Below are 17,444 nucleotides of genomic sequence, written 5' to 3' on the forward strand. Positions count from 1 at the left end.
TGTCCGAGAATAAGGTTGTCCGATAATAAGCGAGCATAAGGTGGAAATTTGAATTTCTTGTTGTCAATCGCCAGTGGTTTCCGCTTAACTCCTCCTAGGGAAAATGAGGTATGAACTTAATTTTTTCACTAAATGATAGCTAATAGGTACAGGTACCGTCCATTATAGTTTTGAACACCTGAAAATGCTGTCCGAGAATAAGGTTGTCCGATAATTACCGAGCATAAGGTCGAAATTTGAATTTCTTGTTGTCAATCACCAGTGGTTTCCGCTAAACTCCTCCTAGGGAAAATGAGGTATGATTTTAATTTTTTCATTAGGTGATAGCTAATAGACACAGGTAACGTCCATTGTAGTTTTGATGATCTAAAAATGCTGTCCGAAAAAGATACTGTCCGGTAAAGTGAATCCAATGCTGGAAATTTGAATCCAATGCTGACAATCAGCAGTGGTTTCCACTAAACTCCTCCTAGGGAAAAGGAGGTATGAACTTAATTTTTTCACTAGGTGATAGCTAGTAGACACAGGTAACGTCCATTGTAGTTTTGAATACCAGAGAATGCTGTCCAAAAAAGATACTGTCCGGTAAAGTGAATCCAATGCTAGAATGGCGAATCCAATGTTGAATCCAATGTTGAATCCGATGCTAAGTTCATTTTGGTAAATCGAAAGTAGTATGCGTCACCACCAAGAAGGGATTTCCAGTAGAACACAGCTCTCACAACAAAACACTGCCATTGGATTCACTGCAGAAGATTTTCCTGGTATTGATGATGAGACATACAAAGAACTGAGTGTAGATTCAAAGGCATTCAGTGTTGTTGATATCAATTCAAATCAGACAAATAGTGCAGACTCGATGATCATGGCAAAACAGGTGGAGAAGAAAGACATCAAACAAACTGCAGTGTCCGATCAAGATTTGAAAGCTGCTAAAAATAAAGAGAAAGAAAAAGATCAACTTCCAGCTCTTAGAGGTATAATTTTTTTCAAAATTGAACAAGTAGCCATGAATTTGTATGATAAATAAGGACAAAGGACGACACTTTCGGTGCTCCGGACGGAAACTTCTGGAGTTTTCTGGAGCAGAGCTAAAAAAACACTATTTCTCTCTCTACAGAAAGTTCTGGAGCTCTTCTGGTGCTTTTGGATCAAGTGATTTTTAACACATTTTAAAAAAACGTTTAAACATGGTTACGAAAAAATACCATCAACTGCTCTAATATGGGACGGTTGGTCAAATCTTGGGACAGTTGATTTCTGAACTGTATTTTCACTTACTGTTTAAATCTCTTTGACAGTGAAGCTGGAACTTCGATTTTTGAGGATTACGATTTTACCAGCTTTTTAGCAATTTTTGCCTCGCTAACCCAAATCTTGCAACCTCTTTACCTTCAAGGAAGATGGAAATTAGAGTTTTTCAGCGTTCCGAAAAAAATGCATAGCAGAAATTTTTTCATTTTTACTGGATCCATTCTCAACATCAAAATGCATATTTTGGTCTTTGTGTTTGTTTCTGACGTTTTTCCTTCAAAGAATATCGATCACTTTCCTTTTCCCCTTGAGCGCGCGAGAAAAAAATGATTAGCTCACATTCTCTCGCGGGCGAATAAAGATGATGCGGCAATCTTGCACTGAGGGTGCTACTTAGTTTCCGCCCTATTTTGCGCCCACGATAGAATGGTCCAACTGTACGGGGGTATTCCAAATGATAAACTAATAAGTGTTACTAATAACTGTAAGTGTTTATTTTCTGAGAGATACAAATAGTATATTGAATATTATTAAGTTATTTATTAAAGTATTTTTGAGTGCAAATTTAAATATATGGTTACATAAAGAACAAATTAATGAAAGCAGCTCTGTTTTTTCCTCAAACCCCCAGGAAAAGTTTTTTTGCCGACTTAGCTATTTTACAAATCTCGGAAAAGAACTCCCATAGGAATTCCGATACATAACCTGACTGGTTAATTTCGAAACGGCTTCAAGAAAGTCATAATGGCAGATAATTCTAAAAGTTTCTGAGGAAATGTGTGTAATTTATCGATGTTGATGGCTTGTTGATTCTTTAAAGAAAAAAGATAACAGGTATAGCTTTTTCTAATCATGGAATATAGAGGTTCCAGCTACACTGTTTGACAACAAGTTTGTTTTGATACTTCAACCAAGCTTATCAATCAAACTTTCACAATCTCATATATAATCACAAGTCAAATGTATTTTCAAAGCATTTTAATTAAAAGTATATTTAATACCTTTTCGCCTTTCCATCTGTCATCTTGAATTGTATGTAGCTATGCAAAAATACAAGAAAGCAAAAGCCGTGGTTGGATTTAGTTGGAAAATTGGCAGGTACAAAATGCATAAAACATAATGCATATTGCATAATGCATAATAGTATTGTGTAATTTACAGAACGATTTTATATTTTCTAAAATTCTCCTTTGCAGAGGCTAAAACAGCGAAAACCTCTTTAGAAGAGTTTCTTGTAAACCTTCCAATAGACCTTTTTTCAAAGAGGCCACCCTGTTGAATAATTATGTAGTCCAGCAGAAAAACAATGATAAAACCATGCGTAATTATTACAATATGCATGATACAGTACACTATCATTGTTTCTATGCCTGGACTACATAATTATTCAACAGGACGTCCTCTTTGAAAAAAGGTCTATCAGAGGGATTTCCCAAGACATAATATTTACTTTTCGAATCCAGACGAAAGAGAAAACATTCGAATAATAACAACAAAGGGTTCTCCGTCAGCGTAAATAATAAGAAGATGCAACAGAACGGTTTCCCTTCTTCTTTCTCAAAAAAAAAGATAAACACATAAACATTCGAATGTAAAAAAATTCGAATTCTATTTTCTTAGATCTAGCTTTCGCATGAAGCTCTTTAATTTATATTGGCTGGATATTGGCTTATCTAACAAAAAGCATTCACATGGTTAATGCTTTGTAAGAGGGAAAACCCGTTGAAATTTATTAGCAATTGTTCGAAAAGATCTCTGAGAAAACCCAGAATAAAGATCTTGCTATAAAATTTACGTTTTCAAGTTAATAAAGTAATATACGGAGGAGATATTTTCGTGTTTTTTCTACACTATACTACGTTCTGTAAAATACAACTATGAAAATCAAAATGGCAACAAGCATTTTCAGCGGATCATGGATTTTCTTCATCGTCCAGAATTCAAATTTACAGCTTTCTACCCTTTATTTTTTGGTAGAAAATGGTATATTTGTTTTGTTGAAAGTATTATCTTTCAGATTCTCCTTATTATAGCCTCTAAAATTGACATTTTTCAAATATTATGCATTATGCAATATGCATTATGTTTTATGCATTTTGGACCTGCCGGTTGGTTAATATGCAATACATAATGTGCAAGTCAACTTTTCTATCCATTTATTTGCATAAGCCTAAAAAAGCTAACATCGCAAATATAGATTACAACATATAGATTAAAAAGACAACAATGCATCTTATAAAGAAATATCATAATCATTAGAACAATAAAAGATAGAATTTCTTAATCCAAAAAGAAATATTTATAGACAGCTTGATAAAATCCGTGTGTTTTCATTATATAAACGAAAGTACTTACACATAGTTGTGACGTCGAGAAAATCAAAACAGTAGAGAACATCGTAAATTCCTTGTCAATTAAGTAGTATAAAAACGAATAAATCGTAACCGGCATAGCAGTTTTCGTTTTCCCAGAGGAGAACTAAAAACAGTACATTACATTTAATGCGCGAGTGACTTTTCAAGCTAAACATTTCACATTTCTTTACATAATGGACATAATTCTGTAAATTTTTTGTTACATTGTTTTAATTGATTTTCAGTTCATTTACTCCCAAGATAATTACTTCGCACTTTGAACGACTTTAAAATCAACAATCATTTTTTGTTACAATTCATTGCACATCGTGTCTTTTAGACGATTCCAATTTCAGATAACTTGAGCTCCACCGCAGATGATTGAAAAAGTCAATTCTTCAGGTGCTTCAACTTCACAAACTTGGCCAATCCTGGTGGTGATAAGATTTATATGAGAGTAATTGTCACGAAAAGCGCGAATAACTTATCGAAAAATGGAGATTCCCAAGATTGGCGAAGGCTTCTTAAATCTTGGTTGAAGAAAATCTCTTTGATCTTTCTTTTTTTTCTTTTGTTAATTGCTTGCGTCATCGATGACTTGCGAGGTATTTCTCATAATGAAAACACACAGATTTTACCAAGCTGATAGAACAGCAAAAGCCTTTTAAAAATTTGTTTTTAAAGACATACAGTGAGATTGGGTAACTTGCATCAGTGGAGGCTAACATGCATAACCCTCAAATGAAAGACCTGGCTGGTCATTAAAATACAAAGTTAAATAAAAATAAAAATGGTAGAGTAGAGCTGCGAGCGGAGCTGCGTAGTTGTATTTTAATGACCAGATAGGTCATATTCATTTGAGGGCTATGCATGTTAGCCTCCACTGATGCAAGTTACCCAATCTCACGGTAGCATATTCTGTTTTCATGCCATTAAAAAATTCCACAAAAACGGAGTACCCACATCAAACTTTCAAAACATCTACATGCAAACTGAAAGCAGTATATAATTCAGTTAGTGGAAGTACTTCGATTTGCGACGCGTCTTTACGTCACACAGAACAAAAGAAAATAGCAAAGGAATTACCCATAACTACCATTTCGCAACCATGGGGAATCGCGATTTTACGGAAATGGGAATCCTCATATCGAATAAAGCATCTTCTGAAAATTTCATTCTTCCCCATAAGGTAAGACCAATTTAATTTGTTGTCCTACGGGCCCGACCGACCCTTTTTTTGTTAAAATCAAAAAAATAATAATATTGAATTTCCACTACAGTATATTTTACACACTAGTTATTTGTAAGAATTAAATTTGAATAAAGCTGAAAATTAATTCAAGAAATTAAAATCAAGCATTTCATTACTAAAATTTTATTATGATTCTCATCGAAGATAAAAAAATGAATATTTGATCCAGATATTTTTTGGAAAGTTTTTTCGGTACCTGAACCCTGATAAATAAAAATTTATTCTTATTTTACCGGCCGACCGACCGACCCATATTTTTTTAACGATCTCCTTGTAGAACAACAAATTAAATTGGTCTCGCCTAAATGCGAAAATGAAAAACGAAGAAACTTTCGTTTTCTAATTGTCTTTTTAATCTGTCATAAAGTGTTATAAAATTCCTTATTGAATCATGCCTTTCAATAAGACATGCGTGATTACCCTTACTAAAGCGCTCGTCAATCTCGTATGGTAAGCAGAAAAATGTGCGCGTCAATTATATTATGATTCTGTAAAAAGATTTCTCTCTCAGGGCGTTTTCTATGAAATTAGGCGCGCTAAAAATGATTGACGTGCGCGATTTTGTAAAAATTTTGCACGATTCGCGCGCATTATGTTCATTTCGTGGATGTTTTGCCACTTTCCTACTTATTTCTCCCTGGAAAAGCCTGTGAATGACATGTTCTCCTACTAAGAGCATGGTGGCCAGCGACCCTTGAAATCCTTGAAACCCTTGAAACACCCTTGATTTTTTTGCTGCCCTTGAAAATTTCCTTGAAACCCTTAAAAATATGAAGATTTTCTGAAGACCCTTGAGCTATGGAATTTACACCCTTGAAACCCTTGAAATTCAGAAATCTGGAAGGGATTTTTGTTCATTAAGAACTTTTAAAATGCAAAATTTTCCCCACTTCGTGGGGGTAAAAGTGAATAACCTAATGATTGATTTTCTTTATCTAGATCATTGCACATTCTATGGTGTTCCTTCCATTATTTAATTTGATGAATTTTATGACTGACATCTTTAAATTATTTTTAGCAGTTTTGTCAAAGAAGTCACCTACTGTACCAGCATTTTTGTTTTGGAGTTGGGTGGAAGGTTTTGTACCTTTCAAGATCGTCGGTTGACAGATAGCAGGTTTCAAAGTTTGTTGAAAAGACACTCAGATAATACCAGAGCAGTATGCAAAGTGTGCAAAATAAAGACTTTTCTATCTATATGAAAGATGTTAACCCACTGCAGTCTTTATTCTTCAATCCAAAACCTAAGGATAGTGTAAAGCCAAAGTAAAGAGAATAATACCAAAACAATTTCCTAGTATTTCACTGTTGTTTAAATTTGTTGAGTTGAAATTTTCAGTAAGTCTAGTAAGTATTCTACAGTTTTTTAGCTTTAAGGACACTCCTTTAAAAACTTGTTGCAAATTATAACCTTTTAGATGTTTGACTTCTATTCTGTTCATACGTAGAAAGCAGTTCTTTCATCACATGCAAATATAACTGGGCTTTTTTAGACTTTTTCCTTGAAACCCTTAAAAATTATGTTTTATGGCTTTCAAACCCATGAAACCCTTGAAAATTTGGTCAAAAGACCCCCTTGAAACCCTTGAAAATTGATGCAAAATGACCCTTTAAACCCTTGAAATGGGCACTAAAATATGGCTGGCCACCATGTAAGAGGTTTAAAAAATGATGTAGAAACAAGAAACTGTGAAAATCAATTACAAAACCTACGCCACACCTTTTGCTGTGTGAAAGCCTACCTGCCGAGAGTAGACTATTCACATTATTTGTTGTCTATGATTTGTGGGTTGTTAATTAAATGACTTTGGAGGTTCGGTGAAATGGTGGCCAAATGGCCATGCCATGTTTTGTTAGATAGTCCCAAGTTAGAGCAGTTGCCGGTGTTCAGTAAAGTCAAGTTTGAAATTATTTTGTACCGTCAACTGCTCTAACTTAGGACTATCTGACAAAACATGGGACTGCAATTCGGCCACCATTTCACCGAGCCTCCAAAGTCATTTGATTTAAGTTAATGAACAGCATATTAAAAAACACACAATTTCTCTTTCACACCGAGTAGGCTTTTAAATCGAAATATGAAAAAAATCTGTAGTGGAACACACACGAATGTCTGGAACAGAGAAGACCAAATTAGTGGCAAAACGATGGAGCGTTTGACCATAGTGTGCAGAGGGGTCTGATCCCCCCATTTATATTTCACCCCCCCATACATGCATCCCCCTATTTTAAAAAAATTTTCGCACCAACTACAATGCTGGTTCACAAACCGTTTAATACCAAAAATTCGAATATATATATGGTAAGAAATAATGGCGCCGCAGGCAAAAAAATTTCCATTTACATTGCTATTTTGTTGGACTACCCAATTCTTTGACCAATTTAAGATATAATACATATTTTTACCAAAAAGTTGTTATCCCCCCTATTTTTATTAAATACCCCCTAAAAACTCAAACCCCCCATTTTACTCAGAAAATGTCTTATCCCCCTATAAAGCCTTTCTTGAAAAGTTGGATCCTCCCCCTTAAAGAAAGGTGGGGTTCACACTATGTTAACGTCACTCGCGCGGCAAGTTGCACACTCAATATTTTTTAATCCCATCGGGCGATAGGCGGTTAGGCGGTGGGCGTTCTCCAATCGCGGTCCGGTCATTTTGAATGAAAAACAAAAAAGTTAAGAGGGTGCGCTATCAGTGAAAGTTATCGTGACATGTTATGACAGAAAGTATGATTTATAGACTTGGTGGAGTTATCAAAACAAAATTGTTGTCAAAGAGATTTAACAGTAAGTGAAAATAAAGGCTAGATATCAACAGCCCCATCTTGCGACCAATCGTCCCAAATTAGAGCAGTTGACATGGTTAAAAGCAGTCAAAACGGGTTTTATTTACTTTGTATGACGATAACTAAGCCTAAAAAGCAATGAGAAAAAAACCCATCATAGAACAGTTGTATTTTGTAATGCAGAATATGATAGTGTGAATCTTTTTGAAATTCTATGTTAGGATTATTTTTTCTCAATGCCCAGTAACTATGCCTTTGGTACCTGTTGCTAAGACCTTTTGTTAAGAACGAAACCGATTACGACAAAAAATCCTCAAAAAATTTCGTAATACATTCGTAATAAATACATTAAATACATTAAATATGGATACTTGATATTTGTCCCCATGTGATGGACTTTGGTCAAATAAAACACTTACAGTCTTTAATGATGATGGTTCAGCCATTAATGAAATTGAATTTGTCACTCACATTATTTTCGAAAGCATCACTGGTCGAAATATCGAAACTACCGTGGAGGTAGTCCACTACCGTGGAGTAAATGTGATCAACATAAACCTCGGTGCTGGTATTGTTTCAGAGGGGATACCAGATTATGCCATTCCGCCAATTCTTTTCCACAATTTCTGTCAAACCATCTAAAAAAAGTACCGAAATTCCGCCACCGAAAATTCCTTTGAAATCCAAGGTCCTTGTCCAAAATTCTGTGAAATTCGAAGATTCCGGAAAACCTTTTGCTAAATTCCGTTTTTCTGCACTTTTTTTCGTGCTCAAACAAAACATTCTTTTAACCTGAACATTGATGATTGGGCCATGTTCAGGCCACAAAACTTTTTGTTTCTGAAAACCTGGTCCAAACATGCACTAGCCAGGTTGTGTTAAAGACTTTTTCAAGTTCAAAATTGCCAAGTGGCCCAAGAAAGCTCAGGCCATACAACGGGCAGTTGGGTGTTTAAAATAAAAATGGCAATTAGTGCTCTTTTCAGCAATTATATAACCCCCTCTTAAAAAAAGTCCCAGAACTTAGAACTTTTTCCCTAATTTCTCAAAAAACACACAAAATTAATTTTATTAACCAGTATTAAGATGCAGTTCTGAAATCTACACCCTAGTATCTACACACTTCTCTTGACGTATGAATGACCATGCCTAAGGCCCCAAATTTTGAATCGAATTGAATAATATATTACTTAAACATTGATAAAGTGGGTCAACTAAATAAGTGTCTGAAAATAAAAATACAAACTGCGAAAATAAAGGTTTTTGGAGTAAAAGTTGATCACACACTTGAAAGTTTGAAATTGAGTTTCTTTTCATCTTTAGATATTTAGTCTTAATATCATATTCTCTCTTGATTTTAGTTTCATCCAGTGTTTCCATCCCATTGCGATATATTTGTTTGGGCGTCCTTGTGATTCAGACATCCACAAATATCCTAACGTTAAGATACTCAAGAACCAGAAGAACCCCTGGTGAACCTGTATACCTCGCGTCTACTGCTGTCTTATGTACCGAGATATTGAAATTGTTACTTAGCTATGCAGCACTTTTGCAAACCTCAAATTATGACGTTTTCAAAGTGAACAAAGGGATTCATTCTCAACTCACAGAGAATTGGAAAGATGGGATAAAGCTTGCTGTACCAGCTTTGATGTATGTCGTCCAGAATAACTTGCTCTTCTTGGCATTGAGTAAGCTGGATGCTGCCACTTACCAGGTATATAGTCTTTCTCTTTCTGTTTATTAAATTTCTTAAACAGCGTTGAACTAACCACAACCATGAATCTTTAATATCGGGCTGAATTTATTATGGAATGTGTCTACATTCTTACACTTTTATAAGAGCAACAATCAATATTTTAAGCCTGTTTTATCTGCCAGTAGAAAAACAAGGAATTTGCAACGGATAAAATACTGGAAATTTATCACAATTCAAGTTCCAATGTCCATAGTATGAACCCCCCCTTTTTTTAAGGGGGGGGGGGATCCGAGTTTTCAAGGAAGGCTTCATAGGGGGGGATGGGTAATTCTCCAGTTAAAATGGGGGGTTTGAGCTTATAGGGGGGGGGGATCAAATAAAAATGGGGGGGATAGTAACTTTTTGGTTAAAAAATTTTTTTTTTAATGTTATATGTTGATTTAAGTCAATAAAATTTAATATCACATAATTTCGACTTATTCTCACTGCACTCTGTTTTGAATCAGATTTTGTTTTTCCTTGTTTTTTAACTATTGCCAATAAAAATGTTCGAATTTTGTGTTTGAACAAAAGCGTCTGAACCCCGGCTCGGACCCCTGTAAATGGTGCGGGATCAAAAAATTTAAAAAATAGGGGGGATACCTTTATAGGGGGGGGGGGTGAAATATTAATGGGGGGGTTCAGACCCCTCTGCACACTATGATGTCTTTTTATTTTCCTTTGGAAATACAAATACTAAAGTTGGGGAATCAGTTTATTATAGAAATCAGAGGAATGTAAAGAGATGGAAAAACAGCTTCTTGAAAACAATGGAAAAACGGCTCGTCATATACCAGGTCTCTTGCCCTTAAGGGAGTTTATGTCGAGTTAATAGGTTTCTCTTGTTGTCGCTTTAAAAAATCTGCATAATTAGCGTGTTGTGACAAAATTCTTTTGTTTCAAGCCTAATTATGCGTAAACTTTTAGGGCTTATATTTTGGGTACACCTCTCCTATACGAAAAAGTGCCTATATCTTCTTGCTCAAAATTTCTTAGCGATTCTACTGATATAACCGCATCATGACCGCACCATTATATGGAGAGCTAGAGCTCGAGAAAATTATAACTTTATCTTGATTTTACTCGATTTCTGACAGTTTTACAAGAATCAATTTAATATCATTGCGTTAAGAATTTCTTTTGCTATACATTGGTAAAAAGATTGCTCCTTATTTTTAAAAATTGAACTAGTAATCGGCGAAAAAGGAAAAACTAATTTTCATTTTTATCGTTAAATCATGTAGAAACCGTCCAATTTGTATGGCGAGCCGTCTTTTCTGGACTTACATTTAACGACCTAATCAACGTTTTTACAATAGAGTTTTCAATAGAAGTGATCGTTGAACTTTGAGTAATCAGAAAAGCTGTTTTTCCATCTCTTTACATTCCTCTGATAGAAATCAAGTAGTAACAAAGCGGTCATTCACCTTCGGTAAGAATACTAAAATAGCAAGCAATGGAATTACAAACAATGAACAAAAAATAGCTATGATCACTTTCCTCTAACATAGAAAAGCAAGATTACCAAACTTCATAAATTAAATTTTCTAGGTGACCTATCAATTGAAAATTTTAACAACGGCATTATTTTCGGTGACGATGCTAGGTCGGCGACTTAATCCGTTGAAATGGGCGTCACTTCTCATCCTAATGGTCGGTGTCGGTATCGTACAGGTTGGTTCATTTGATTGTTCTATCGAGGATTTGAAAGCTCTTTTAACGAGCTATTTATTGAGTTTTTTTAAGACGTTTTAAACCAAGTCGGGTTTTTTGAATTGAAAAGTTCCAGAATTCTGATCAAGTTAGAATAGTTTTGATTCAACAATTCGTCCTATGTGAACATTTCTTTTCAAAAAGTGATAAACGGCATAGCGTCAGCCTTGGTTTAGGTCCCAGGCAAAAATTAAGTTTTCCCTGAGTTTTAAGTCCCCCAAAGATTCGTGAAATTTTTGGTAGCCCCCAGGCCTTTCGACCTTCGACACTTTTAAAAGATTTTGTTCTACAAATAAAAGGTTTATTCAATGTTAATTGTGCTGCAGTTCGAAGGTTAGGATATTGCGTCGCAGGGGAAATTTTTTCAGCTTAATGAGCTTTAATTTGAGTAACTGAAAAGCCAACCATTAAGATGAAGTATTCAGCCCCCACGTTAAATGATGAAATTTCAGCTCCCAAAGTACATTAGGTCCCCCCAAATATATGAAACATCTTTAGCCCCCATCTTTATTGGGCTTATTGCCCACCGTCTTTGGGCTTATTGGAACCGCCCCCATCTAACGGGGGGAGGGGCTGACGCTATGAACGGTTACTATGGTGAAAATCAAATGAATTACACTTTGTCAGACGTTTTCAATTCTTCAATTAATTTTTCAAAATTTGGTTCTGTTTGCAATAACTCTGACTATACTAAATTCGTTCTTCTTTAACAATGGACAACTTACCTGCACTCTCATTTCTTCAGATGCCCCAAGGATCAGCACCAGTAGAAAAAGAAGGCGTGTCAACATCTGGCAAGTTTGTTGGTATTGTGGCCGTCCTGATGGCTTGTGTATCCAGCGGTTTCTCTGGTGTCTACTTCGAAAAGATCATCAAGGGAACACCCATTTCAATGTGGATGAGAAATCTACAGCTAGGTATATCTATCATTATTCTAACAAACAAAAAGTAAAATGAACAGTTTTTTTTATTTTACGATATTTAGTTCTCTTTCAGAACTTCATCAGATATGAGTAATTTACGAATGCTTACTCATTTTAAAATGTTACCGAAGGAATGATGCGAAACTAAAACTATTATAAGGCAGGGAAATAAAAAACTAATGACCAAAAGTAGGAATCGTACCGGGAATAAAATAGGTTAAAAGCGATTTGAAATTGTGGTGCGTAGCTATAGAAACCGTTGACTCTCGCTTATTCGAGCTCCGACGGGAATCTTTCTTTTTTCTCGAATTACAGAGAGATTTGAATTATAGAAAGATTAGGATAATGGAAGTTCAAATAAGCGAGATTATATTGTAAATATGTAGTTTGAATTTTCTTATATTTTCAAGTCATATTTTGTTTGAATTTCAACAATAGGCTCTTCCAGAAAATGTCCGTACATTGGGGTGGAGGATAAAGTGTCCGGGGGGGGGGTAGTGAAAAATCTACAAAATTTGCTTTGTCCGGGGGGGGGTAAACTTGCTCTGTTTGGGGGTAATTTTTATTGTCCATGGGGTCAACTAATGCTTGTTCGGGGGTTAGACCTGCTGTCTTGGGGGTCAAAAGTCACAATGTGAGTGCAAGATAGGTAGTCTGGGGGGGGGGGTAAATTTCCAAAAAATGTTATATCCTCCACCTTCATATTAATTCTTTTCTGGAAAAGCCTAATACGAGGTTCGCTAAATCTTCAATGGCATTCTCAAATCAAACTCTTCTTCTTTATTTCTCCAGAACCAGATAAAAAATGTTTTTACACCACTATGAATCGAATCTTTATGCCCGTATATAAGTTGCTGATTTTTAAAACCTCATCAAAAGTTTTTTTCCATATTTATTGTATCACTATTTTTAAGTATTTTGAAAAATTTTTTATTTCATTTCTGTTGCAGCATTTTTCAGTATCATAATAGCGATAATTGGCATCATATACAACGACTTGTCAACCATCATGGATAGTGGATTCTTCCAAGGATACCATACGGTCACGTGGGTGGTCATCTGTTCACAGGTATCTACTTAAAGCCCTTTTTACACCTGGCTTTTTATGAGCTACAACCATAGATTTATAAAACCCGAAGGGATAGATGGCGTACTTTTGCTGAAAAGTGTGCCGTAGTTAGGTAGGAAATTCTACCTAGGTCACGTGACATTACAGAAGAATTTCAACACTTGACCAATCAGAAGCTTCGCGGGCTTTCGAAAAGAATAACAGCAATATTTTTTGCGATATTCACTTTTTTTGCTTGTAAGAGCTTAAAGTACGACATTATAAATATGTGGCTACAACAAGTAAAAATATATTTTTCCTAACTTGAATTGTGGTCATCTGCTCACAGTTAATTACTAAAGTCATGTTTACACTTGTTTTTTATGCCAAAGTACCTAAGTTCTGAATTGACAGCAAACTTTATAAAAAATGTTTTGGTTGGAGTGTACCCAAAGCTGCCAGCAATGGCGTCACTTTTTACTCTCGAATTCTCCTCATAGTGCTCGTCTTGGCTGATGTGGTTTACTTGGAAGAGAAAGTGTTTGGTGATTGGCCGTATTTTGGCTTAACCCTTAGACCACGAGGGACGCGTATATGCGTCCAATACAAGCCAAAATACTGAGTCTCAGATTTGAGGTCATAGCTCCTGACCACTTAATTACACATAGATGCTTTTAGAAAGAGTATAAGAATAGCTTTCTAATGGTACCAAAACCATCTTCTAAATCAAAAGCTACAAGTTTTTATGGCTTTTTATGGCACTTTAAAGTTTTTGAGTTTCAAAGAAAAGATTTAGAAAAATTTCGTGCACCAAGGGTTAATTTAGACAATTTCTTTCATCCGAAATATTTCTTTTTACTTTCAGGGTGTTGGCGGGTTGATCATTGGGGCGGTTGTGAAATACGCAGACAACATTCTGAAAGGTTTCGCCACCTCCATCTCCATCGTCGTCTCTTCATTGCTATCTTACTACATTCTAGACGATTTCACACCTTCCTTGTAAGTATTACTACGTTTTTGTTGTCAGTTTCATTCGTGGGGTATGAATACCCTATATACTATATATTGTATCTTTCTCCATGCTATACTTTTTCCCTCGGAATTTCGGAAAGGATTTGCCATTTTTATAAAGAATCACGGTCTTCCCACGAAGAGGGGGGTACTCTTTCATTTTCGCCGAATTTTTTTACTCAAACACAGCTATTTACTGTTTCCCGCCCAAACTCTGTATCAGGCATACTGTCCTAACTGCGAAATATCATTGAGCCATATTTGATAACTATTGATTATAGGATAACTAATCAAATGTATTATGTTAGCTAGACACCTGTTATAATATACAATATTTTTCTCCTATTTTTTCAGATTCTTCGTTATTGGTTCGACATTTGTTTTGGTTTCTACCTATTTGTACAGTTTACCCGCTTAATAGAAATGTATGAAAACAAGAGGGTGTTTTGGATAGGAATAGAGATGACTGCACTATTCTAATGCAAGAGCAAGCTTGTTAAAATTGTAGAAGGACTTCTATCTATCCATTCTGGTGAAAGTGATGTTCCTCCTGAGCAAATGAATATCGGTCAATTATTATGTCCATCTCCATCATAACCAATCAGCGAATCCATTGGAAGCAAACTTTCCGAACATATACCAACCAAAAGTCCGTCAAAGTGTACTTATCATTTTGATTAAAAGTTTAAATGACATTCACGTTGGTTCTATATTCCTTAGTTTTAGTTAGATCGGTTTTAAAATTATTCTTTCTTATTGTAGTTAGGTTTATGTTCTTTTTGGAAAATGCGTATTGTTTATTTAGTTTTAATTTTAGCTCCTCCGGAAATGCCTACTCTTGTGTGCTTGATTGTACGGCGGGGGGGGGGGGTGGAATAAGCAGGGGGTAGGTACTTCAGATAAAAGTCAACAAAATGGGGGGGTCATCATTAAGTGCTATTGAGCCTATTTTGCTAAAAATACCTAGGAAAATGATGGTTTGTAGCCTAAAGGTCATAAAATAGGGGGGGGGGTTATTATAAAGTGATATGGGGGTGATTTTTTCCCAAAAATTTCAAAATTAATCCCCCCTACAATTAAGCACACAAGAGCATATTAGTTCATGGGTTAATTTGAGATGTTTTGGGCTACACAAGTTCACTGGATATCACTAATATCACTACTGATTTTTTTACCCTTGCATTAGTGGAATTTCAAAGATTCTATTTTATCTGGATAGCCCGCCTCTTGGCACAGCCCTTATTTTCAAATTGTTTTGTAATAATATTTATAGTATATTTTTTTGAAATGGATGTAAATTATAGTTTCACTGACCAAATAATTCCTTCTCAATAATATGAAATGAGAAACGGTTTAAAAATTTTATCGGTTCATGTATTCTTCACATTCGAAAAAAGTTGGTCTATTTACAAGCAGTAAAAAATTGACATCTACAGTTAACAATGAGAGTTTTCAAAGATAAAATTGTTAAAGAGCTCAATATACCTTATTACACGAAAATAAGTAGACACATAGTTAACGGCCTTGAAATTAACACGCAAAAAATGAACACGAATCTCACTTGCTTTTTCAAGGACACCACGACTGGTTTTAATTAAAAGGGGTTTTATTTAACCACGAAAATTCTTAAATCACGTTAATTACACATCTACTTATTTTCATGTAATAAGATAGAAAGCGTTGAAAAAAAATATCAATGTGCTTCGTAAAATAAAAAATTGAACTAGGCAGATTTTTTGGAAATTTTCATTGTTTTTTTAGTCTTGAGGTAGAGAAATTGAGACACAATTCGTACGGGGGGGGGGGTTCGATGCGGGAAACTAATGAAAAATCTTGGCGTCTGAAATCTTTATCAAAACAAATAAAGAAATAAAGTGTTTATCTCGTCGACATTTAATTTCCTGCTTTAAGACTTTTTTTTGCTTTTAAAATTTCTTGAAAGCCTGTCTAGGTTTATTTTGCTAAGCATGAAAGGTATCAATCTGTTTATCAATTTTTTCACACGATGGGCTTAGTTTTTAGGCATTATGAGCCTCATGTTTCTTAAAAGTGTGTTTCTTAAAAAAAAGAAAAAAAAAAGCGTGTACACTCATTTAATCATCTACCATCCATCAGTCCTAAGATGAAATAATGCCTTCTTCCTTGGGCGGGTCATTGAAGAAGACGTTCTGCAGGGCGGTGCTGTTGTGATTCTTTTCTACGCCCTCTTCTTCTTCAGGGGTCTGAAATAGAACGGAAATAATAAAGAACTACCTCTAACTTCTCAAAAAGAATTTTCAAACTTCCTTGAGATAAAATGAAGAGTTGAGAGTCTTTGTTGGAACGGTCTCATCTGTACAGTATTGTGATCTCTTTCACAATGTTCTGTATTCTTACATTTTTTGCCCCCGCAGGAGCGTAGCGACGAGGAGGCACTCATAGTTTCACGCATAGATATTGGACTGGAATCTCGAAATTTTGTTGCGTTTGTTTTGTCGCCCAAGCATCCCCGTAGTTAGTCTCTTCCGTAAATGTTCGGTTTTTTCTGGAGCGGTAGTATACATATTTTCATATTACGTTATATGCTATTACCATTATTACATATTACAATTTTAGTTTTGATTTAGGTTTGAAAAGCTGAAGCGAGTGTTATAAATGCAAATCATAACAGTGTATGATATAACACAAATTATAATATTACTTGTGCAAATCAAAACAAACAAAATGGCAGACTGGTTATGATGATGATGAGCTGATTCATTGACTGGAAAAGCATGAAAAACATTCCAAACTTATTCAAATTTACACATGAGCTGCATTTTATTATCATTTAATGAATTACAACATAAGTTTACTTGAAAAAATTCTCTGTTAGGTTTGAAAAATCCAGCCACCGACCGTTTAGAGCGATATATCCAAAATTGTCCATTTTCACGGGTTGCACCATGAAAAACATTCCAAACTTATTCAAATTTACACATGAGCTGTATTTTAGTATCCTTTAATGAGTTACAGCATAAGTTTATTTGAAAAAATTCTCTGTCAGGTTTGAAAAATTCAACCACCGACCGTTTTAGTTTAGAGTAATAAATCCAAAATTGACCATTTTCACGGGTAGCATCATGAAAAACATTCCAAACTTATTCAAATTTACACTTGAGCTGCATTTTAGTATCCTTTTTAATGAGTTACAGCATAAATTTACTTGAAAAAATTCTCTGTCAGGTTTAAAAAATCCAGCCACCGACCGTATAGAGCGATAAATCCAAAACTGACCATCTTCACGGGTATCATCATGAAAAACATTCCAAACTTATATAAATTGACACATGAGCTGCATTTTATTATCATTTAATGAATTACAACATAAGTTTATTTGAAAAAAG

The 17,444-nt window shown here is 35.1% G+C and overlaps 2 protein-coding genes across 2 annotated transcripts in view; one reads left to right on the forward strand and one right to left on the reverse strand.

Annotated features, from left to right (window-relative positions):
- The first annotated feature begins 630 nt into the window (after nucleotides 1-630).
- Nucleotides 631-14,969, forward strand: LOC136809030 (UDP-N-acetylglucosamine transporter-like). The gene is made up of 7 exons (XM_067065604.1): nucleotides 631-977; nucleotides 9,008-9,363; nucleotides 10,936-11,058; nucleotides 11,843-12,014; nucleotides 12,971-13,089; nucleotides 13,934-14,067; nucleotides 14,434-14,969. Exons 1-7 carry the CDS (start codon nucleotides 677-679, stop codon nucleotides 14,495-14,497), a joined length of 1,269 nt encoding a protein of 422 aa, XP_066921705.1. The 5' UTR covers nucleotides 631-676; the 3' UTR covers nucleotides 14,498-14,969.
- A 1,012-nt stretch (nucleotides 14,970-15,981) lies between these two features.
- Nucleotides 15,982-17,444, reverse strand: part of LOC136809031 (ammonium transporter Rh type A-like) — a 48,068-nt gene continuing 46,605 nt past the window's right edge. Inside the window, exon 9 of the mRNA XM_067065605.1 lies at nucleotides 15,982-16,301. Within this exon, the coding sequence (XP_066921706.1) occupies nucleotides 16,197-16,301 (105 nt within the window). The 3' untranslated portion in view covers nucleotides 15,982-16,196. The remainder of the gene's footprint in view (nucleotides 16,302-17,444) is intronic.

The sequence above is a fragment of the Clytia hemisphaerica genome, unplaced genomic scaffold, assembly GCF_902728285.1.
Source record: "Clytia hemisphaerica strain Z4C2 unplaced genomic scaffold, Clytia hemisphaerica genome assembly, whole genome shotgun sequence".
Taxonomy (NCBI): domain Eukaryota; kingdom Metazoa; phylum Cnidaria; class Hydrozoa; order Leptothecata; family Clytiidae; genus Clytia; species Clytia hemisphaerica.